Source organism: Anas platyrhynchos, chromosome 8 (assembly GCF_047663525.1).
Source record: "Anas platyrhynchos isolate ZD024472 breed Pekin duck chromosome 8, IASCAAS_PekinDuck_T2T, whole genome shotgun sequence".
NCBI lineage: Eukaryota > Metazoa > Chordata > Aves > Anseriformes > Anatidae > Anas > Anas platyrhynchos.
The window spans coordinates 22759641-22783775 of NC_092594.1; the positions used below are offsets into that span (position 1 = coordinate 22759641).

General features: G+C 39.3%; 2 protein-coding genes across 3 annotated transcripts in view; both read left to right on the top strand.

Moving 5' to 3' along the window:
• Positions 1–380: 380 nt before the first annotated feature.
• Positions 381–7406, top strand: LOC140003007 (uncharacterized). The gene is made up of 4 exons (XM_072041573.1): positions 381–523; positions 1134–1241; positions 3050–3161; positions 4059–7406. The coding sequence occupies exons 1-4, from the start codon at positions 416–418 to the stop codon at positions 5783–5785; spliced, it is 2055 nt and encodes a 684-aa protein (XP_071897674.1). The 5' UTR covers positions 381–415; the 3' UTR covers positions 5786–7406.
• Positions 7407–8336: 930 nt separating this feature from the next.
• Positions 8337–24135, top strand: part of LOC101793431 (ER degradation-enhancing alpha-mannosidase-like protein 3) — a 31158-nt gene continuing 15359 nt past the window's right edge. Inside the window, exons 1-10 of one of the 2 annotated variants that reach the window (XM_027463649.3) lie at positions 8337–8647; positions 10820–10865; positions 14502–14602; positions 17159–17198; positions 17656–17768; positions 18522–18675; positions 19832–19966; positions 21505–21610; positions 22206–22303; positions 23612–23737. In XM_027463649.3, the coding sequence (XP_027319450.1) occupies positions 8484–8647; positions 10820–10865; positions 14502–14602; positions 17159–17198; positions 17656–17768; positions 18522–18675; positions 19832–19966; positions 21505–21610; positions 22206–22303; positions 23612–23737 (1083 nt within the window). In that variant the 5' untranslated portion in view covers positions 8337–8483. The remainder of the gene's footprint in view (positions 8648–10819; positions 10866–14501; positions 14603–17158; positions 17199–17655; positions 17769–18521; positions 18676–19831; positions 19967–21504; positions 21611–22205; positions 22304–23611; positions 23738–24135) is intronic. The other variant, XM_027463651.3, reaches the window with a different exon arrangement.

Genomic DNA, 24135 nt, shown 5'->3' on the forward strand with positions numbered 1-24135 from the left:
TGACAAGGGTGCGGCAAGACAGAACACAGTCTTCTTAGATGAGTGGCTTATTGGTCTGTAGCCCATGCTCTGATCTTGAGCCATCAGTCATGACTGAGAACTTAATATACATACATAGTGACTTTGAAACAAATTCATATAATTCACGGTGCATTTCTCAAGAGGTGTTCAGTGATAAGGGATGGTTTTCCTACTATGTCAGCCGTGAATTCACAGAAGCCCTTTTAGAGTTGGCTATTGTTTGTAAGCTTTCATAAAGGCCTGTATCTAGATGGAAGAAGAAAATATCAGAGGCAGTGGTTCATATTAGAAGCAGCAGGAAAACTGCATGACTTTGGGCAAGATATTCTTTATGTATGTAGACATTTTGTGCTAGTTGTCTTTAAAATATATTTTTTATTATTATTCTTAGCTGATGGAAAATGCAGTTTATACTTTTGAGCAGTTGTTCTCTCCAAGTCACCAAGCAGACTCAGCGAAAGTTGCAACAACCATTGAAAAAGTCAAACTGAGAGTACTGAAGGTAAATGCTAAGCTTTTGTGCAGTAAGATCTTGTGTTCTGCCTTTTAAGAAACCTAAAGAGAGCATCTCTTACGTGAATTTACCTGAGTATTTGAAAGAAGATACCTCTTACTGTCTGGTGGGAAATGCTGATTTGGTGGCACTTAGCAAAGCTGCTCATTTTGGGGGTAAAACCAAGTTCTGGGCAAACAATTATAAGAGTATTTACATGTGCAGTCATTTTAATTACTATTAAATCAACTGGAAATGATGCTGTGGATCTGAGTAAATAATTTTATATTAGTTTACAATCAGCCTGCCCCTAGAATTCATTTCCCATCAGTGCTAAAATACCTGGAGAGAGCAAGCATGAGGCTGTTTCTAGCTCAGACAAAAAAAAAAAAAAAAAAAAAAGAGAGAGAGAGAAAGAGATACCAGAAATCTCTCTGATCTCAGAGTATTTTTCCAAAAGCTGCACTGGAATTGAAACCCCTGAATGTACCAATTATACAGTATCCCTTGGTATTTCCCTGTCACCAGTTACAGGTTAACAAGAGCCAGTTCCTCCTGTGAATGATTAATAACGCCAAACATGTGTGGACTTGCTTCTCTTCTTGTCTGTCTTTAACAGCAATATGATTATGACAGCAGCACTATCCGGAAGAAGATATTTCAAGAAGCACTAGTACAGATTACTTTGCCCACAATGCAGAAGACACTGGCTTCAACATGCAAACCAGTAGGTTACATTACTGCTCTGTGAGTAAAACAAGAAACACAAAACAACAGTAGTAAAAGGCAAGAAAGGATTAACACCTTGACTATAAATCTTAAACTGTGTAAAGCTGTTTTCTCTCATGCCTATTTGGACAAAATATGTTTATATTTGCCAATTTGTGGATTGATGTAGTAGCATGGTACAAGATGTGGAATGGATTTAAGATTTTGGGACACATGGAAGCTGCATATACAGCTTGCTTCCTCAGAGATAGCTGCAGACCATTGCCCATCCCCATTTTGCTTCTTCCCTAGTGATCTGAAGTCCCCTCAAACTGAACTCCTCTCTCTATATGACAGTTGCCAGTTTAGGTTCTGAGTTTGTCCCTGTGTTCGGCATCCCTGCTGCAAGCTGAAATTTGATCATTTGGAGAGGGCAGCACCCAGAGGCACCACTGTGACTGTACACAGCCTCTGCTCACAACCTCCTTCAAAGCCAAGAGCTTGTTTGGGCAGCAGGAGCAACAAGCAGACGGGCCATGGGCTGGTATTCAGTGATTTTAAATTGAAGCAATTGTGTCAGCAGTCAGGAAACAAACATACAGGGACTGTCTCTGTTGTCCTTAATCATTCTGGTAGGGTAGTACTCTGCAAACACCAGCTGCAGATGTTATCAGTGTGGCGCATGAGGGGCCAGCTGGAATGCTGTTCACCTTGCCTCAAATTAATTAGTCCTTTCTTTTCTTGCAGACCACGCACATTCACTTGCATTTTCATTGTAGCTGATGGAAGATGACTACCCTAACCCATCCCTGCCCTTTTGTTTCCCTGATGTTCATCAGTTCCCTGAGGCTCTTGCTGAGTCTCTCTAGCTTGTTTTGGTTTAAAAAGCAAGTGTAAAACCAAGCGTTTATTCAAGTTATGCTTGTAAATCTTTGAGTACAGATCATTCGAACTCAGGACTTTGAAAAATGTATTTAAAATCACTCTCCTCTCTACGTCATTCTACATACTACCATATCCCCAGAGTAACAGTTGTAGTAACTCTTTGCTGTGTGTCAGTAGTGCCTTCAAGACATGGTGTTCATGCACAGGGGTGAGCAAGGAAACAAAACTATTTCATCCCCTTAAATATAGAGTGTGGAGTCCTATCTAGTGTCTGCCATACAGGGCCAGAGGAAGCAGTGGTGGTGCAAACATCCCAGAAAACTTTTGAATTTGTACCTATGCAGAAGTGAGAGGCAAGGACACCTTTCACTGGACCAGGTTTCTTAAAGCCCCACCCAACCTGGCCTTAAACACTTGACATTAAAGACTTAAATCCACCAGATGTTAGTCTGTAGGTATCCCTTTTAGAAATGGGCAGCAGTCACTTTGTTTTCTTTTTATGGACCACCAAGCTGCTTCCTAGTGATCATGACTCACTTATTGCATAGATATAGCCTACTACATATAATTCAGTAAGCTGAATATGTTACACACCTATTAAAAAAAACAAAACCAAACCCTGGATCTCCCATGCTCACTGTGGATTTGCCTCCTTGGACAAACAGTGAGTGAGGCATTTCCTCACCAACTCTTTATTTCAGAATTGTTTATTACAGTGCAGATGACAGTGATCTATAGTGCTTCTAAATGTAATTGTAGTGTAAGAACAGTGTTTGGTAAGTGCATAATGAATTGTGAAAATATATACTTCATTTACTCATAGTTCAAAAGAAGCATTGCATGACCTGGTAGATGCAGATGCTCTACTGAAGTAGGACATTCAAAAATCTCTGAAATTGCTGTGTTTTTATGCATCTGTTCCTTTCTTCTGTGTCTGCACAGGAGCTGCAGAAATATGAGCAGTTCATTTTTGCTGATTACACTAGCGTGATCCAAGTAGAGAATGTGTATGAAGAGATTTTATATCAGACACTGCTTGAAGAAACCCTGAAAGGTGAGGATACTCTAGAAGTGACAGTAATAGCATTTTGGCCATTGGCTGGTGGTGAGCTATTGGTCCTGGCAGTCTCTGAGCCAGGTCCCAGCTTTGCCAAAGAATTACAGTGCTACTGTTTGGATTCAGCTCACTGAAGATGTGTGGCAAGCCCTAAAATTTAAATTCATGTAGTGACATCACTAAGCTTGGGAAAGTCAAAATTACAGCGTGGCATCAGCATATTTCTGACAAAATGTAACCTTCATTTTATCTTGATTTCCTGGGCCCAGGAGTGAAATTATGCTCTTATTTGTAAAGGCCTGGTGACATCTAATGGCAGTGAAAATGAATTTCCCCAAATGAAATATACTGCCAGGTGCAGTTTCCCATACATTCTTGATGCAAATGCAGTACACCGGGCAGATGTCTCTGCTTGTGTGCCAGAAAATGAAACCATGCCAGATGGTATATAAAGATACATAAAATATTTGTATCTCTCTGGATCTGTCTGCCTATCTACATGCTAGATAAAGACAAGCTTCTGTGTTACCCAGTGGCCTTTTGTGGCACAACTGTTCCAAAATATCAGTATAATAATTAATGTAATAAGCACACATTTGTTCATGTATCCAGTGTAATCACTTCTGCATTTAAACATTACCTTTGTGCACTGCAGGCCCTCTGGTACTTTTGTGTTACTGCAATTACAAGTTTAGGTTAATACTGAAGTTCCATTAATGAAAAGAGAGAAAATTCTCCCCCCTCCCCAATAAAGATAAACTGAAAACAAGTTGAAAATGAAAATTACTATTGTTTGTAATATCAATATATATGACATTAGAAACTCGGGGAAATAGTGTACCTTCTTTGGTGTACTTCTGTCAGTCTTTCCAAACCGTTTTCTGTTTTATTTAGTGATAAAAGAAGCTGCCATTCTGAAGAAGCACAACCTCTTTGAAGATAACTTGAACTTGCCCTGTGAAAGTGTGTCCAGTTTAACTGACCTGAAGACCCCTTCGGGATCAGCACAAACCACTCCTGCTAAGAAGCCTTCCACTGCCAGAGTAGAGATGTCAGATACTGACACTCAAAGTGAGGAGACGCTCATTGTGACTGAAAAGATTTCCTGGGAGAAGGATCACGATGATAGCAAACCATCAGACAAAGAGGCAGTCATTTCTGTTAATATGGCTGGTAATCAGGCAAGCAAAAATGAAGAAGTGATCATTACAGATATCAGTGAGAAACAGGAGTCCCTTGCAGCTACCGTTATGAAACAAAAAGTTCCAGAGGAAAATATTGCTTTGGAGAAGGAAGACATGGTGAAAAAAGACTTCGTAGGGGACACTAAGACAGAGCTTACTACAAAACAAGAAGTTGTGGAGGAAAAAGTAGCTTTGGAGACTGAAAATGCATTCAGAGATTTTGGAATCAGCCCTGAAAAAGAACTTAAGGTACATGAAGAAGCAGTAGAGGAGAAGGCAACTTCTGAGAACAAAACAGCAACGGATGCAGCGTTTGATGGTGGCACTGAAAAAGAAAGCAAAGTACAGGAAGAAGTTGTTGAGATCAAGCTGACTTCCCCACATGATAATGTAGTAGAAGCAGAGATTTTAGGAAATGACGAAATGAAAATCAAGGTAGAAAAAGGGATTACAGAAGAATTATCACAGAGTGAAAATGCAGTAGGAACAGGGCTTGAAGAGGAAAGTAAAAAAGAAAATAAAGGCACAGGAGTGAGTATTGACATGAGGGTTACTTGTCAGGATGAAAACACAGGGAAAGGAGGTTTTGGGGAGGATTCTGAGAAAGAAAGCAAGTCAGAAGAAAAGAGTTGTAAATCCCCTGATGATGTGAATGAGATAAGGAATTTGCTGATGGCAGTAGTTGAATTACCAGCAGATACTCCACCTGAGAATATAAAAGAGATTTGTGAAGGTGAGATTTTAAAGTTGCAAGAGCATGAAGGGAATGAGATAAGCAAAATAGCTGCGGCAGAAACAGAAGTAAGACAGATGATGATGAATAAAGATGCAGCGGAAAGCACGGAGTTCAAGGAGGACCGACCACCTTCATCTAGTTTGGGGACAGGTGGTAAGAATTTAGTGAATGTGTCCAAGGCGGGCTGCAGTACGGCACAAGTAGAATGGCTGGTGGAAATCTCAGATACACCTCAAGTGGTAAAATCAGAAGTTGAGATGAAGCAAAGTGTTTGGTACACAGGTGCGGAAGACTGTGACAGTGACAGATTGCAGCCAGAAGAACACACTGAAAATGTATCTGAAGACAAAAGATTAGATAGGAATGGAGGAGGAGCAGAGGATAGTCATGCTGTCCCAGTGGAGGTAGGGACTGAGAGCTTTTTTCATAATCCTGCTGAAAATCCAGACACAGCACAAGTGCCTATTTTGAATACAGAAAAGCCAAGAACGGGACTGATAGATGTGCCGGTTTCTTTGGTGGTGGATCAGGGAGAGGTTAGTGCCATACAAGTCACAGGAGGTGTTGAGCCTGGTGAGGGCAAAGGGAAGCCAGAAGATGAATCATCTTCACATACGGAAATAACAAGCTCAGAAGTACAAGATATTTTCACAGAAGAAAACAGGGAAGGTAGTTATGTACAGCAAAACCCTGAAGAGTAAGAAGTGTTTTTCAGCCCAGCCCTATAGGATTTATTTGCTTCAGTAATCCCTGTTTAATCATGAATACTTACTTGAATTGGAGCTAGAGGAAACGGGCTGTACTGTGGTATTACCAGCTTGCAGTTTTATCACAGATCTCTTCCTGAGTGATAGGTGATAGGTTTCCTTTCAGTTAAAGCCCTCACTGCTTAAAATCGGATTGCTGTTGGGAAACCTCATCTTTCACTTAAAATTTGCTGCCTATTATGGTTATAGAAAAGTTTGAAAATATCACCACTGAATGCTTCAAAAGCAATTCACCCCTGTCTATAAAGTTATTTTAACAACTTAAGACTTAACTTCTTAGGTGTTTTAACTGGGGAGTGGCTCATGATTTTGAAATGCATGGATTTGACAGTACTGTTATGAGTCTTAGATGGTTGGTACATACGTTGCTATTCACAGATGCTTTTAGTATTTGCATGCAGTATATGGGAAATAAATAAAACCATTAGTAGTTAAACAGAACACGATAGTTAATTTAGTAGGTTGCTCCAAAGCCACACTTTGAGCAAACTCTGCAAACTGATAACATAATTATTATGAAGTTTTGACAGGTATTAAAGACAAGTGACTTTTCTGATTTTTTTTCTTATTGCTATATTTAAAAAGGGGAAAAAATGGGAGCACGTTTCTCAGTCCAACTCTGTCCTTCTCGGTTATTTAGCCTTCCAGAGCACTTTACGGTTATTTTATTTTATTTTATTTTATAGACGGGAAAGATGAGAATGTTTACAATAACTATAACCATAAGGCAGCATCCTTATGTTTTACTTCCCACCATAAAATATATTCACTTACAGCTATCTAATACCAAATATTAGGAGTCCTGCCATTCACATTCTTACTGACTTGAGTTACTTACTTTTGTAGGGCTTTCTAGGTGTGTAAATTACATCATAAATTGCAATAATTGTGAAATATTATGATGATTGCATATAATTTCTAATAGAGAAGTTAAGTGAAGCAAAAATCAGCTAAGGGCTATTCACTTGTGCTTAGATTTTGGAAGGCAGAATCAAGTTTCAAAAGCAGTAATTAAAATGAGACTTGTTGCTTTCATAGCCAGCATACTATCATCCACATCAAATTGTGATCTATGCACAAAGTGGCTTACAAGCATTATTTGCACACACAATATAAAGACTGTGCACAGAAAAGCTTGGAAATGAAAAACAGCATTGTAACAAATTGGGCTTTAGAGATAAAGACTGCACTTCAGAGGTCACTGTAGGGCACCTTACACATTTGATCTGGGGTTTCTGACTCTTTCTGAATAAATATAAGGCTGTACAGGACAGCAAGATTAATAATAATCACAGTGAGCAAAGGACTGAGGGATCTGCATTCATGAAGACACGGGAAGAAATAACAAACTCCAGAGAGCATAATATTTGTTGGCATTTAACAACCTGTGTAAAGTCTGTTATTTAATGCAATCAAAATCTGCTATAATACTAACAGAGAATGGATACTGGAGGAACAGGCAAATATTACTGCCTGAGTGTGGAACATGTTGAGTAACTTGACAGAGTGGAGTGTCACTGTTGTAAAATAAATGCAACTCCTATTTATTCCAGAAGCTGTAGTGCGGTGTACAAACATTAATGTCACGTATGTTTTCCTTGCAAAAGTACTTTCGAATAGTTTCCTCCTTCATGCAAAATTACTTAGTTATTTCACTGTTAGCTTTTTATTTCTTTTGTTTTTCTTCGTTTTATTATTTATTTTTATTTAACAAATCATTAGCTATTTCTAATTGGTACTAAACATTAAGTGACTTCAAGTTTATGTGTGTTAGTTGGGCAGTGGCAGTCTCTTTTAGCAATGTCACGGAACAGGGGACATGACTTTTTTATGAAGATGTGTGCACAAGCGGATGGCAGGACGGCGACGGTTGCTCTGCAAAAGCAGCTGTGCTCTACACCAGCTGTTTATGACCAACATGAATTAGGGACATCTGTACAGCCACAGTACAAGAAATATTTAGCATGAACACTCCCATCACAGCCGTTTTTGAGTTATTCCTACGGCAGGCCCGGATCAGGGTGATGGCCTTGGGCTGACAGCAGGTGTGGGGATGGCGTCGGGGTGACAGCAACGCCGAGGCCAGCGGCCGGTAACCCGGGCCCGTGTCTGGCAGGAGCTCCTGCCCTGTGTCTGTCGGGAGCCCTGCAGGGGCACGGGGCATGGCGGCGGGCAGGCCGCTTCGCACGGCGCTGCTGAGGGGAACAACGCCCACTCCGCCGCCAGCGGGGCGGTTCTGGGCCGGGTCACGGCGCGGGGCGGCGCTGAACTACATCTCCCGGCAACCGCGCGGCAGCCGCCCGCTGCGGAGCGGCAGCAGTACACGCGCGAAGCACGCCGGGAGTCGTAGTCCGGCCCCGCCTCTCCCCACCCTTTTGTCCACGTCGCCTCTCGCGCCTGCCGCGGTCACGTGGCCCCGGCGCCCTCACGCCGCCGCGGCCCGCTCCCATTGGCCCGCTGGGGCGGGGCCGAACCCGGAAGCGGCGGCGCGAGGCCGTTCCCTTGGCTACGCCGCGGGAGGGCCGGGCCGGGCCGGGCCCCGCCGCCGGGAGCCGCGGCCGCCGCGCCGCCAGGGGCGGGATGGGCCGGGGCCGGGCCTGGGCCTAGCGGCAGCGGGCGGGCGGCCGCGGCCATGAGCGGAGCTGCGGGCTGCCAGGGCGGCGGCGGCGGCGAGCGGGGGCCTCGCTGGAGGCGGCCGTGGAGGCTGCTGGCGCTCGGCCTCCTCTCCGCCTCCTCTGTGCTGGCGGCCGCGCCGGGAGCCGGGGCCATGAGCAAGGAGGAGAAGCGGCGGCTGGGGTGAGCGCGGGGCGGGGAGGGGACGGGGCCGCGGGCGCTGCCGGCGGGCCCTGGCCGGCTCCGGCCCTCCGCCTCGGGGCTTGCCGCTGCCGCCCGGGGCCCTGCGGCTGGCGGCGGGCGGAGGGGAGCGTCCCCCCCCCGTGTGCCGGCCGGGCGGGCGCCTCGCGGCCGCACCTGGGCACCGCGGGGGGTGGGAGCGATGAAGAGGGGAGTTTGGCGTGGTTCTGCCCGCTTCGTCGGCTGAAGGCAGGTTGCAGCCGTCCCTGGTCCGCAGTGGAGCCCAGGTTGGAGAGGACCCGCGAGGGGGTCGCCGAGCCCAACTCCTGGCTGCGCACAGGGCCCCTCACAAGCAGACCCCGTGTCTGAGAGCGGTGCCCGAGCGCGTCCTCAGCTCCTGCGGGCTCGGGGCTGTGACCAGGACTCTGGGCAGACTGTGCCAGCGCCCAGCTGGCCTCAGGCTGTGCTGCAAAACAATCTTAATAAAATTCTGTGCAAGAGGCCCAGAATATGTCTCAATCAAAGCACAGATAACGAAGCCAAGGAAAATCACAACTGGGAGCTTGTTTATGTTTGTATGAATCATTCAGTAAGGTACAGCAATTTTAGATGGGTTATCTCTTCCTGTGAGCCTTGACATTCTACATTAGAACCATAGGTTCTTTTTGTGTATGTGTAGAAAGCTGATTGGTTTTTAATATGGCTTTTAGTTGCATGATAAAGACTACAATGTAGGTGGCAATGTATTGCACTGCATGAAGTAGTTTGGTTTTTTAGACAGACCTTTAATCAAGCTTAGCATGATCTTCATTTATTGCCAAAGCAGCTTCACTGTCATTGTGTTCACATCAACTGGTCATTTGCAGAGAATAATGATGCAATATGTGTAGGGAAAGCACTGTGGAGACTTTCAGTTATTTTAATATCACTTGACCTAAGCAGATATTTAACTTTGGTAATGCTTACAGTTAGTTGGCCTCTGCATCTTGGGTTCTCAGGGTACATATGTTGTGTGCTTTCCTCGTGTCACTACTTAATGAGTTTAAACTTCCCCCTTCGGTTTAAATTTTTTGTGTTCATAAATTCAACTTTATGCACCTGATGCCCCTGGTGTGTGCAAGCAGTCTTGCCACTGTTCGTGTCTGGGGGCTCTCAGCTGGGTCATTTACTGCAGGTAAGCCGTGCCTCTGCTCCAGGACAAGGTTATGTCAGTCACAGAAGTCCTTTCAGAAAGCGTCTTGTAAAAGCAAGTTGCATGTAGAGAGCTAAAAGCTGTGAGAAGTCTTGTGTGTGCTAAATCGCAGGTCAGCCTGCTGTGCTTGGTGGAGCTGGTGCTTGAATGCCGCAGCAGGTACCAGCACTGCAGGCCGGGTGAAGCCTCCGACATACCAGGAAAAGGCATCTTGTCCTTTTTTTTGATGGCTTGGCTCACTGGAGGAGTGCAAACCTCTGCTTCGTTTCAAGTCATTGAACTAGACCCAAGACATTGAACCAGACCCAAGTTTCTTGGGTCTGGTTTTATCAGCGGAGACTGAGTTATGTAGCTGTTAGCTTAGAAATTAGCATGGGTAGGTACTCAGTAAAACAATTAGGTACAAATGGAAGTGGTGCACTCTGGGGAAGGCAGCCCTGTTCTATATGGCAGTGCTCCTCACCTTGACTGCTTCTCAAAAACATGCAGGAAATGTATCTTTGAGGATTTTCTTTACTGTGTGCTTGCCAAGACTCCTAATGCAAGGAAGATATGTATCTCATCACTTATCTGAATCACAGATCAGAATTTAATGCTCTGTCAGTTGGTTTTAGTGTGGGTGATTACAGGATGAACATAACTCTATGCTGGCTTTTGCTGAGCAAGGAGCGTGTCCCGTCTCTGCCTGTAACGTGTTAGTGACATCTACAGCTATTGAAGAGGAAGCACAGGAGGCTGAGAGTCCCCACATGCCAAATACTTAATTTTGTGTTAGGCAAAGGAAAAGCCAAATAGCAGCCAGATTAGGGAAAACTGTTTTGCTTTATTTCATTTACTTGAATAGAGTACACTAGTAGAGGAGCTGTTACTTACTGAGACTGAGATTATGGTAGCACATCTTGCTGTTCTAAGATAGCATGGTAAAGGACATTGTGATGCAGACCACCAATGCTGTTCTCTTTACTTTTTGTTTTGTTTTTTAGAAACCAAGTGCTGGAAATGTTTGATCATGCGTACAGCAATTATATGGTAAGGAAAATACCTGTTTGTTGAATTGTTTTTGGAATTGTTATTGCTGACCTGGAAGAGAAAGCAGGGTACAGTACTTGATGTTCTAGAGAAATAGCAGGAAGGTATTGCGGAAAATAACACTAAAATAAATAAGAGCATCCATATACTCTTTAAACGGAATTGAACAAATCTTTCAGGAGGAGCAGTGTCAGGAGAGTTACAATGGATTTCAGAATGCTGGCTAGGAATTGCTAGCTGTAACTGTTAATCTCTGCCTGATGCTTCCTCAGACTGGCTTCTCTCCCATCAGGTTATGAGCAGTTTTCATCTTCATTAAACTCTTGGGTCTGTAGTTCCAGACTCTTAACAACAGTGAAAACAGGAAGGTTGAGAGAATCTGTTACCTGATTCTGGAGAATACAAAACGATCCTATTTTGTGGCTAAAATTAAGTATTTTTGTTGTAGGAAGACATGCTAGATACAATTTGGTAGGTTTTGCCTTTTACAAGGTGTCTTGTTTGTGCATTGTACCCTCTTCTGGGTATGTGATTGTCATATGGCAGCAAGCCACACTTACCAAGGTTTCTTCTAATATGGTTTGTAACTTTTCTGTTTATGTGTCGTCACGTTCTGGGTACGTGAAGCCATTTTGCAATCTAATCAACTTTGAAGTAGGTTAGCTTAGGCTTGATGTGCTACAGCATAAGGAATTATTCAGTGGACTGACTCCTCAAGTGATAGTTACTTTCAGATATACTCTAAATAATATATTTCTGAGTAGAAGCTGTAAATGTGAGTAATATCAAATATGTATTCTTGCATAGTTGTACGAAACAATCTTTTTTTGTATATTCTTTATGGCTGTTACAGAAACCTCTCTTTTAAGTTGCACCAGTTCCTGCAGGACAAACTCAACAGTTTTTTGACAGTATCTTGCCATGTGTCCCAACTTCTGTATCATGATTTTGTCATTTAAAACAAAGGGGGGGGGGAAGCTTGTGAGTTACACATTTATATACTGCATGAGTGGTACAGAATTAATAAACGACAAGAGTATTTTCAAAATGGGTACAGTTTCCTTCTGAACTCCTGAGCTCCTGCTTTTGACACCTTAGCAGTTAAACATCTGGCATTTTGGTGTTGATTTGTAACTAGTTACTTGAGCCCTGGTTCTGTTAAAATCACTTGGCTTGGTTTTCTCATGACATTCAGAAGTAAAAACTCTTAAGGATTTGGCAACATTGTATAAAAAGTTGGCTGTAGAAAGGATCTGTGCTCCTCCTGTTCATTGTGATCGACTAGAAACAGGTAGGTGTCTTGCTACATCTGACACAAGAAAATTCTGGATTCAGGAGAATGACTTTGGCTATCCTGGAAACTCTGAACCAGAAGGATATTTATTTGCCACGTATGCTGGAACACTGAACAAACAGAGATGTGGCTTGTTTGTTCAATGCTGAAGAAAAGATTAGGGTATCAGGCTTGATTCTGACAGCAAGAAAATAAAGTGTTTTTTGCAGCTGCTTTTGAAACAGCCAGGTTAAAAGTTCTGATTTTCTGTTTCTGTTAATACTTATTTTAGAATTGAATAGCTGAAAGACTGAAAATCTGTCCTTATGTACAAAGGGGAAACCCCTTTGCCCAGATGTTTTGTTTTTTTTTTTCCCAGATATTAACAGGAGCTTTGAATAAAAAGCTGTTGTTATTTTCAGTCCCTCGACAATATTTATAATAATTGGGATGTTTTATTCTTGCCTGTCAGAAAGAAAATGTGAAAATGTCAGTCACTTCAGGTGTGGAGGCATTTCTTGCTTTGCAGCACTAGCAGCAGTGTGTCTTTTTGCTTTGTTCAAGTACCATGCTGCACTGAATTTACAGCCCAGATACTGGGAAATCTGATCAGTGCTTCTATCAGAATGTGTAGAAATTCCAGAGTATCTCTCAAGCTACATTTGTATAATATTTTTCTGAGGTATGTTTACGGTACGTAATATGTGCTGTATTTTATATTAAATGTGTCTTTCTGCTCCCTTTGAGGTTACCTGAAAGGGAGAAGTTAAAAGTTGGGAAACCACTTGTTGTAGTAGCCTTTCCTGCTCTAGGTAGACTACACAAGCTTTTATTTTTTCAAAACTCTTCTTGTCCGTTATGATACTGTAAGATAAACAGTCTGTTTTCTTCTTTCAGTGCCACCTTTTTTCTCCATAATTTAAGCCAGAGATCTTAGTTTTGACATGGCTCTTGTCATGTACTTCTTTAACCTGTTTTTCTGAATACTTTGCACAGATATTCAGAAACATCTGAGCTATATTAAAATGATCCAGATTCTGGCTTTTGCAGTTGAACTTGAGAACAAAGTCATGCAAAAACCGAAATACCCAGGTGGTAGATGGGGAAACAAGCCATCAGTTTCAAAAGAAGTTGCTGTAAGAGCTGTTTGTTTATAGAAGAATGTTCCTTATTTGCCTATGTTGTGTTTGAATATAGATTATTTTTTGTACTGTATACTTGGAAAGATTTATAATGTGTTTACTTGCAGTTTCAGCTGCAGTAATTGAACTTTTTTTAACCTGCCACATGTCAGTTAGCTGTGCTGAAAGTAAAGCAGCAGAGCACGGTACCCCAGCCGGCTTCCTGATGCAATCAAGAGGTAGAAGCTCTGTCCCAATTCGCTGGTGTTGGGCTTCTAATGGAGAAGCATTTCCATGCATATTTTTGGATTTAGGGATATTTAAGTTTCATCTTTCTGAGTGTCATTGTCCACTTCTGTGATTTTTCAGTAAACATCTGTTGCACAATGATGAGTTACGCATTTGTGTGTATTTCAGCTGATACCCCATTTTGGTGGTAGTTAAAACCTACAAAACTTACACTGACTTGACTGAAAGTAGAAATGGGTTTTGTTCAGTGGGCTTGACTTTGGCAACAGTGCCGCTGCTGTTATTTCTGCCTTAGTGACAAGAAATTGAGTTACGATACAGCTTGCTTGTGCTTTTCTAGAAGTATAAGGGTAACCATTGCTTCTCCCAAAAATCTAGTAATGCTTCACTCTTAAACTTCATTGAATTTGTAAATGGGTTAGTTTCGTTAAGCTTTTTGTGAATGTCATCTCTTGTTCTGATTTGTGTAGTGATTCACCAAATTCCTGTTTTACTTTCCAAGTGAGTTCTCGTATCAGGTACTGATTGTGACCCTGAATCGCTTGTGTTCACTTGGCAAAGTTTCCAAAGTGACTTTAAGATCTAATTCCCCTGATTTTTCCATGAAATACCAGTCACTCAATAACATCTGCATTAGTACTCGTTCTTCAGCTCATCTTTGAGGTGACTTCCACCTAAGGAACATTATAGGAAGCGTCATATGAACCTTGCTTTAGAAAGTAGAACTACTTTTCAAGGTAATTGGTGGGGTTATGACTTTTGGGGTTGTTTGTTTTTTTGTTTTATTTTTTTTGATGTGCCATTATTTGTTCCAGACTTCTGTGGGAGATGGTAGAGAGGTCCTATCATACTGTTCAGTTTAATCGGTTTTGGCTAGTCATGCAGGTTTTACTGAAGCACAGCAGCATTGGGCTTCCTTTTAACAAGCTCTGAGAATTTCCTGGAATGGCTGTGACAGTTATAACTTCATTTGTTTGTTTTGTTTCCCTTCAGGAGCATGCATATCCAGCTGATGAACTCATGCCTTTAACTTGTCGTGGACGAGTACGGGGTCAGGAACCAAGTCGAGGGGACGTGGATGATGCCTTGGGAAAGTCAGTATTTGAAACACTGTCATATGTGAACAGCTACGTACAATTTGCAGCTTGTAAAACTTGTCTCTTCAGTCAACACATACAGAAGCTTAATATTGAAAACAATTCTGTGGGTGCACATAAATCAGTAATTTGTCTCAAAAGTTCTGCTTTGAAGGAGAGAAAAAAAAAACTATTAGAAAACTGTGATTGTTTAACTTTCTTCCCAGTTAGGCAAAAATAATTGCATTTTTTTATTTCCTCCCATGATGTTAACTGATGTGAAACATTACCTTAATCAGGAAGAGAGCATTGACAGGTGAACAAGATACAAAGATAACTTTTTAAATTCATTCTGCAAGTATTTTCTGTAGCAGAGCCTTCCAAAGTGAGCTCCCATCTATGGTGTTAGTAAATTTGAGCCTTAAATAGGGTTTATAAGGTTTAATTATCAGCTGCACAGAGCAGTAGAGTGTTATCCACTATGCTGGCCTTATAAGCGATATATAAAATGCTTTTTTTTAAGTAGAAAGCTCTCTGAAAACATAATTAGTCAAATGATTATCACATGCATGGTAGCCTGAGGCCTTGGCCTGAGTGTAAACCATTACTTCAGACCTAGAAATTCTTCACAATTTTTCTCTTAAGATAACTTGAAATATAAATTACTAATCCTTTGTCAAACAACACGTGGATTTAAGGTACAGTTTCTCCAAGTTAAATTGAGCAAAGCCAAATTGAATTACTCTGAATGTAATTTTTTCTACAAATGTCTGTGTGTGCATGCTTTATGTTCCTAGAGCAAATAATTAAAAAAAAAAAAAAAGCAGACACTGATTTTATTGATGTCACTGCTTAGTGCCTCTGAGCAGAATAGCGTTAATCAAAGGTGAAGTGCTTGTTTTAAGTACCTCATCTAATACATTATATGATATTGAGCATGTCGTTTTGGTTATTTCTGGTAATGTAGAAAACTTCATTAATCTAGAGATTCCTATATAATCTCACCGTCTGTTTAAAATTGGACAGATTGACCTTGGAGGTATTGAGAGAGATGACTGATGAGAAAGAAATGTCAAGAAATTTTATTTTTAATCTGGTCATCCATTTTTTTAATGACCTTTACTTACATAGTAACATACTATTGTTTGAGTGAAAATACCTTTCCGCCTCATAGGTGCATTGAATAGTTTGGGTATTTATTTTTCTGTATGCGTGCTTTTCATGGTCCTAATAATGAGCAGTGTTTGTATTTCAGATTTGATATATAACACTTTTTCTTGCCAGCTGGCTCATCAGTCGTGTTCTACACCATTCTTTGCAATCAGAATGTAGTTTAAAAAAATAAATCACAGGATGAGACAGCTAGGTCAGTTGTACTTTGCTGTAGGGCTGGGGAGTGTACCTATACAGCAGGCTTCTCTACAGCTGTGTAATACACAATTTTACCCTTTTTTTTGTGGAAAAAGTTCCATATTTGTTACTCAGCTATGCATAGCCCACTAGTTAGTCTCCTTCTCTTGTAGAATGACACCCATGCAATGCCATTATATCTTTATGAATTAAATTTAAAAAGTGACAGTATATGACCACTTAGCTGCAATGCTAATTATCCTCATGGACAGTCGTGTTGCCTACAGTACCCAAAATTTGAGGCACTGTGCTTAAGTTCATTACACGTGTTCTTCAATAGGCAGTTGTGATTGTTTCCGAAGTTTTCACCTTTAGTGCTTCTTACTGTGCATATTCTTTTCCACGCATGTTACAAGTTACTTAACGTAAGAGCGCTTTTATTGGGTTATGCCAAGTGCTCATCCATCTTAGTATGCACTAAAATGGTCGTAGAGAAGGATATTGGGACAACCCTTACTGCAATACTACTGTTCAAACTGTATGCATCCAACTGTAGCTGGGCACCAGGTGTTGTCTTCTAATGACATGTGTAGGTATTTATCCCACAGAAGAGCCCTTGCTGCTCCATTTTGTACCTTTTCCTGTTCCATTACATCACATGTGGAAGTTTCATAACAAAATAACAGCACTTCCTTTATTCTTTCTCCAGTTAGTTGTAACACTGAATTTGATTGCAATAAATTGCAGCTTTTCCTGAAATACATATTTGGAACAATTTCTGATAGGAGAAATTTAGCTTGGTCTGGCTTTTTGATTTTCCTAAGTAAATAAACTCTATTATTGCGTTTAATAAGTCAACATTCTTCATTTAAAAAAAAGCGGCGTGGGGAGTTGAGAGTTGAATGTTACGTTGGGTCTCTTCTCAGTACATTTGATTGGAGACGAGAAATAAAAACTTAATTTGCTTACAATACCTTTAAAAGTTTTGCAGTAAATAAAAGAATCTTTATAATCATAGTTTTGTTTCAACCATTCTGGTCACTAAAAGGAAAGAAACTAAGTATCAGCAGGATATTAATTTTGATGTTAAACATGCACAGTTTTTCAGTAGCTGGTGACAATTCAGTTTCTTCCATGGTCTTAGTTACTATAAAATATGATTATATGATTTAATTTTGAAACATACAGGTCTATAATAAATCTGTTTTAAATTTTATTTCATAGGTTTTCACTGACCTTAATTGATACCTTGGACACTCTTGTGGTAGGTTTAATGTATTGGTAAACTTTTATAAAACAAAAAATGATCTTTAGCTGTTCAGACTTACATTTTTAGATTCCTTTTTTGCTTAAAAAAATATATATCATTCATCACCTTTAATCTTTAGCCATCTGTTGGAAATGGCTATTGCTTCTAAGAACTTGCAAATGCTGTGGTGATGGTGTTCGTAATTCATTGCAAGAATAATACTGGAACACTTCTTCTGTATTTCACTGTGGCTTTGTCTTATGCTATAATTTAACAAAAATGTATGCAAGATTTTTTTTTTTCAATTATAATCCATGGCAACATGCTGACATATAAGTGAACACCTCTTAGTATCTACTGAATTATTTATTTTTAAATAAATAAATAATAAATAAATAATGTTCTTCCACACCTGAGTGTGACTGTATTAGCTGTGGTGGAACCTAAATGTTTGGTTACATTTGTATTCCAGGTGTTAAATAAAACCAAAGAGTTTGAAGAGGCTGTAAAAAAAGTAATAAAGGATGTTAACTTAGATAACGACATAGTTGTATCTGTCTTTGAAACCAACATACGAGTCCTTGGGTGAGTAACTTTCATGTCTTCAAAATTCTTTAAAACTCCGTTTTAGCTCAATATCCTGAAGGTGTACCTTCATGTGCTATTTCACCTCATTTAAAAACATTTGTTCCTTTGGCAGTTAGCCTAATTCAACATAATTTGCCCTAAAAAAGGTTTTAAAATGCTAGGCAGGAATTGATGCAGTGGTGCTGAATCAAGTTGACCCCATCTGACTTCTGCAGATGCAGCATCTGTAATTAAAAAAAAAAAGCCTGTGTGTGCTGAGGTAGCAGTGTTTTTTAATGGAAATAGTCTTAAAGGTTGCACTGCTCAATACTTGATTTAAGAGAGAGAATATTTCAAAACTTAAGAGTTGTAAATTATTTCAGGTTGGAAGGTATCTCTGGAGGTCTCAAGTCCAACTTCCTGCTCGTAGCAGCATCAGAGCAGGTTAATTTTAAGCTATTTATATGCAGTTTTAGAAGTGCTATTTGTTTCTCTTAATGAATTTTGTTGGTCAAGAAAGCTGTTTTTCTTTATGAATCCATGATTTGTCTGTAACTTGGGGCTGAGTCCTAAGCAATAAGAATTGCTTCCAAATTACCAACACCTCATCTTGATTGTGGTTGGAGTTGCATCTGCTAAGCATTTCTGAAAACTATAGCCATGTGAACATAGCACAGTTATTTGCATATGGTCCTTTACACGATAGAAATTCTTGCATTGCTGGTAGATGGATATACCTGTTGAACTGTGGATATCTTGTCTTGTGTTTAGAGGTCTCCTAGGTGGGCATTCAGTGGCAATTATGCTGAAAGAAAAAGGTGAACATATGCAGTGGTACAATGGTGAACTTCTGCACATGGCGAAGGAACTAGGCTACAAGCTTTTACCTGCTTTTAACACCACTAGTGGTCTCCCTTATCCAAGAGTAAGTTCTGTGGTTTCTGCAACTGAGAAGTATTTCCATAAGGAAAATTTTTGTTGTTTCATTTTAATCTCAGTTTCTGACTTCACTTGTATATTTAAGTGTACTGAAAAACAGAAACTTGTAAATTTCTTGTTTTCAATACATGCTACTTACTATTTTTAAAATACAGCTTTTGATACTCTGAATCCCTGCATTTCCGTCTCTGCCAACTCTTATACATGTTGTCATGGGTAAATAATAACAGCATAAATCTTGTCTAATCACTGTCTGCTGATCTCTTGCTCCTACAGGCACTATCAAGTATTTGAGAGTAATTTTTGTTTTGGTACATATCGCTCAGTAAAAGATCAACTTGCAAGCACATGCAACTTAGCACAGAACTAATTAATCTTCATGGTCTACATCTGATTTTTTTTAAAGAGGGCAAATGTAACTGGAAAGCTGTAATCTAAAAATATTAATTTAATATAAAATCTGTTGTCATATTCAGTGTGGTACATATTCTCTGAATGACAGAAAAATATTCTATGTATATCATCCATTCAGTATGTAGCTTTGACACTATGTACTCCTGCTACACTGTGGGATGTAGCTTTGATTGGAAACTTTCCTGTGAGTTAAAGACTCAGGCTCTACTGAAAATGTCCAATTCAAAATGTTCAGTGTTTCTCAAAATTCTGGTGAGATGGCCCTCTCTAGAGTGCAGAAAGCTATGTTGTGCCTGGTACAAAAGCGGGTCCGTCTGCCTGGTATATTCCCTGGAGCCAGGAATATTGAGATGTCTACAAAGCTTAATTTCCCCGAGCACTTCCAATGTTGTTGAGTTTCTTGTTTGAAGGTTAGTAAGGTGCTAGAATTTTATTTTTGGGGTGGTATTCTTTTTATTCAAATGTCTAGTGAACCAAGCAACAGGCTTTGGGGCCAGTCCTAGTTTTGCTGTAGGTAATTCTGGAAATTTTATATGCATGTTTGAGGTGACAGTATATGGTGAAGCAGAGCAAAACTGAATTGATTGAGGAGGGGAGGATCTTTCTGTCTTGGAAAAAGCATAGATGATCTAGTTGCTGTACAGATGGCAGTATGAATTTTCTCTACACAGGAGTATAAATTCTTACAGCTAGTAAAAATAAAGGTAATAATCTCTACTTTTCTCTAGGTTAACTTAAAATTTGGTGTAAGACATCCAGAAGCAAGAACGGGAACAGAAACCGACACCTGTACAGCTTGTGCAGGTACCTTGATCCTTGAATTTGCTGCATTAAGCCGATTCACAGGAACATCTATATTTGAGGTTTGTTTTTTACCATTGTTTTCATAATAGGTATTCATTTGTTTTCTGCAATTTTGAAAAAATAATTTTGAATGGATGTATATAATAACTATTTTGCATTAGAAGTTTGCATATGTTCAGATTTGTTTGTGCGCTTCTTCCAAAAGCATTCCCTCTTTTTTTTTTTTTTTTTTTTGAATATACAGGAACCAATTTTGTTTCAAAGCAATTTCAGTAATGCAGAAGTAAACAAATGTATTGAAGACTAGCTAAAGTATATCATTTGCATAGTTTTTGGGTAGAGGGTTCAGGACTAGAAAAAGGAAAAGTGGTCCTTTTCCTTGAGGTCTAAGAGCTATTTGTACCTCAATATGCAACTTAAGGAAGGAAAATAAACATGCTTGTAATTATTTTGCCATGTATCTCTGGTAGTAATAAATACCCCACTGTCACTCTTAAAACTGTCTCCTAGTGCCTGTATAGATAGTGTACTCACTGATCTTAATTTTTTGCCATTTTTTGAGACTTACTATCTACTACTTAGCATCTCTTGCTCAGTTTAGTTTGTAGTCTCTTTAGATATTCAGTGAGTTGAAGAATACAAAGAAGTGACAATATATAGCAGTCGCTATTAGATAATATCAAAGTTTTTAATATGGTAAGAATTCTACTTTGAATTTTTTAGGGCAAACCTGATCTTCATGACATATTTTTCCATCTTCTTTGTCACAAAGCAGGAAAGATTAAAATAGTAAAACAATTATAACTCCCTTTTATAAAGAAAGAAAATCATAAAACTATCAGTATCGTGTTGTTCTGCTGTACATTAAAGAGTATATTTTCAGAAGTCCCTCAATTAGTGTAGCCCCACTGAAGTTGTACAACACCTATCCGGGGGTATAAGGACAACAGAAAGATGAATGAAAATGTTTGAGTATATATGCACATATATGTGTATATATATATGTGTGTGTGTGTGTGTATATAAAGATACTAAATAAAGCAAGCTCTTTCAGATTATAATTTTTTTTTGATCTTTCAATATGGCATTTGATTTCATGAAAGCAAAGTTGAGCCTCTGTTTAGTGTTTTGGTCAAGTTACTTTGCATGTATGTAAAGAATGCATACAATTTGTGTACTAATTAACCGGGGTAGCTGCTCCACCTTGAGATGTCTGAAAAGACATAATTTTGCTTAGAAGGCCATTATGTTTCTTGAAATATTTTTGAATGAGGTTACACTGTCCTGTCTGTAGGCACCATTTCACAGTAGTAAACATGTAGAAGGATGTTTATGACTTTCCTAAGAACATACTGGCAAATAGTTGCTTACACAAGCACTGCTCTTTCTAATCAGCAGTAGAATAATTATTTATGTGAAGTGTGGACTAAACATTCTTCTACTTAAGTGTGTGTAATCTAATACAGAGTTTTACAGTTTTGTTAGACATGAAACTACTTCATAGCATCTTAATTTTAATAGACAAAAGAATAAACAGTCTTTATAGTTTCCTTTAATGAGTTACAGTTTCCTTTAATGAGTTTTCTTGTTTTTACAGGAGTATGCACGGAAAGCGCTTGACTTCATTTGGGAAAAGAGGCAGCGCAGTAGTAATTTAGTGGGCGTTACTATTAATATTCACACTGGAGACTGGGTTCGCAAAGGTGTGTGATATTCTGACTCCAGAATCAGTGATTACAGGTGGTTTGGGGCAAGGAAAAAATCTTAATGTTTCTTTCCCCCTCTGCCTTTCTGTAGACTATTTTAAAATGTTAATAGGATAGGCAAGTTGTATTACGTACTTGAGAGCTGGAGAAACAAACAAAGCCTGGCGTTCCTCTAAAAGAGTATTTTTGTTGAGAAACTATTATTTTTCAATGTAAAGAAAGCATTCTCTGAATCACTTTAATACCAAGAGTGGAATGCCTTGGGATAAATTCTGAGAGATTCTACTATAAATACAAAGTGAAAATATAAATAAGACTGTGTTTGTATATGGCTGTCAGTAGGAATATTTTCATATGAGAAAAGTGCAGCTGGCTTAGATGCATGTTTGTTCATATTATGTGCATTGATATTGCAAAACTTTTAGTATAGCTGAACAGTATTGTGTATCTGCATCCATCTGTGCTTTAATTCTAGTTAGAGCCCGTTTTTCCTTTTACTGAAAGAGCCTTTGAAATCAAAATGAAGTCATGTGAAAACACCTATGTAGTTACTTAAACTAAAAAACACCTTTTCATTTTCTGTTGTTTCTAGATAGTGGAGTTGGAGCAGGAATAGATTCATATTATGAATATTTATTAAAAGCCTATGTCTTGCTGGGAGATGACAGTTTCCTGGAAAGATTTAACACAGTAAGTTAACACCTTGCTCGGATTTCTTCCTCCTGTAAGACTAATGTAGGACTAATTGTATTGTCAGTCAGTTGTTAGCCTGTGAAGTTTAGGCAGAGATCTTTAGCAGAATCTGAGATTTTGGATGTCTGCAATGCAAGTTCTTTTTGATACAAATTTTTGCTAAACTTGGGTGAACTATCACATCAGCAGCTATTTTAACCCCATCCAGTGCAGGCTGGAATCTTCTCCTGGACCTTTTACCGTGTTTCTAGTAGAGAACTGTAATTCAAGATCACCTTGAGAGTGTAGTGCTGCAAAGATTTCTGAAAAACAACAAAAGAGCTTCTCATTAAGAACTGTCCTGAAGCAATGGAGAGCTGAAAATCATGTTCTGGATATTGCATTGCATTTGCAGATTCCAAGGCCTAGTATACATTTATGTATACATACAAACTGAAGATTAGATTACATTATTTTGTAAGATTACTAAGTAATTTTGTCAGCATTGTTATTCTTTCATAAAAGATTATTATTTCTTTTGAAAATAGGAATGTCCAATAAAAATTTTTATAAAATGATTTATATAGCATGACTTTTATATCGTACACAGTACTTAAATTGGATAAAATCAGTAGCTAAAGGCCTATTGCAAAACTTGGTGTAATGCTTATTTTATATATGCTCACCTTTTAAAGCCACCATTATTATATTTATCTTCAATTATATCTGTTAACTGTGCTTCCTATTGTTTTGGCTCATGCTCATGATTTACCTTCTCTGCGTCTGAAAACAAGACAGCTATCTTGAAAAGAATAGGATTAGAAATCAGAAAGCTGTCAAATGAGCTAGAGGTTCTTAAATTGTTTTCAGTAATTAAGTCCAGTTGCTTTAGGTTTGTTTTTTTTTTTTTAAGCCTACTTTTCCTCTTCTCCTCCTGAGTTGTACTTGCCTTAGAATTCTCTTTTATTCAGAGAAAGCAATTTCAGCTTTGCTTAGCGTGCACTTACGGTACAGATGTTCAGACTGAATCTTTAACTGTGATAGTTGCTTGTTGAGTATACTCATGGCTTTTGAGTATACCTTTGTATGTGTGTTACTTGGAAAATGTGACTTGTATAGCATGTACAGTACTGTGGAGCATTGCAATAGCTGGTACCCTTTTGGTTTGCCAAGCTAGAAACTACTCTGTATTGCAAAATGCAGTAACAATTGGGTGGGAAGTACTGGTTCTTCCATTGAAATAGAATGCCATAGGCTTGTGATCTAAATCTGTCACGTAAAACATAATTGATAACAGAAAAATAACAAATTTATTTTATTTGTCAGCACTATGATGCCATAATGAGATACATTAGTCAACCACCTCTCCTTCTTGATGTTCATATTCATAAACCAATGCTAAATGCTAGGACCTGGATGGATTCTTTGCTAGCTTTCTTTCCAGGATTGCAGGTAAGGCTTAAAACCCATCTGCAGATTAATTTTTATAAGTAATAAGCAGTTAAATAGACTGGATATGTAATTGACAAGTCAAGCTTAGTAACCTGGTTTTCAAAAAAATTAATTTGGAATTTCTGCATTCGCTCCTTTTATTTATATGCTATGATGCAGGTTGACTTGCATCCAGAAAAGTATGTTCATATGATTCACTTCCTTCACTCCTAGTCATGAAAACACTTGAATTAAGCTGCCTTTTTAATAATCTAAAGACAAGTTTTCTAGCTTGTGTGCAAGTTACATCTTTAAGGTTAAATAAATGAAGTTTCCACCACGCCTGTCTGTAAATGGTAGTAATTGTTTCTCTACACAGGCAGTCTTAATGACCCCACTGATTTTGCTTAAAAAGCTCT

Excerpts from the sequence above, each read along its gene's own strand:
- LOC140003007 (XM_072041573.1), top strand. The coding sequence starts at position 416 with ATGGAAAATGCAGTTTATACTTTTGAGCAGTTGTTCTCTCCAAGTCAC. Across the intron at positions 1,242-3,049 it reads TGGCTTCAACATGCAAACCA|GAGCTGCAGAAATATGAGCA; the intron begins GTAGGTTACATT and ends GTGTCTGCACAG. Across the intron at positions 3,162-4,058 it reads GCTTGAAGAAACCCTGAAAG|TGATAAAAGAAGCTGCCATT; the intron begins GTGAGGATACTC and ends TGTTTTATTTAG.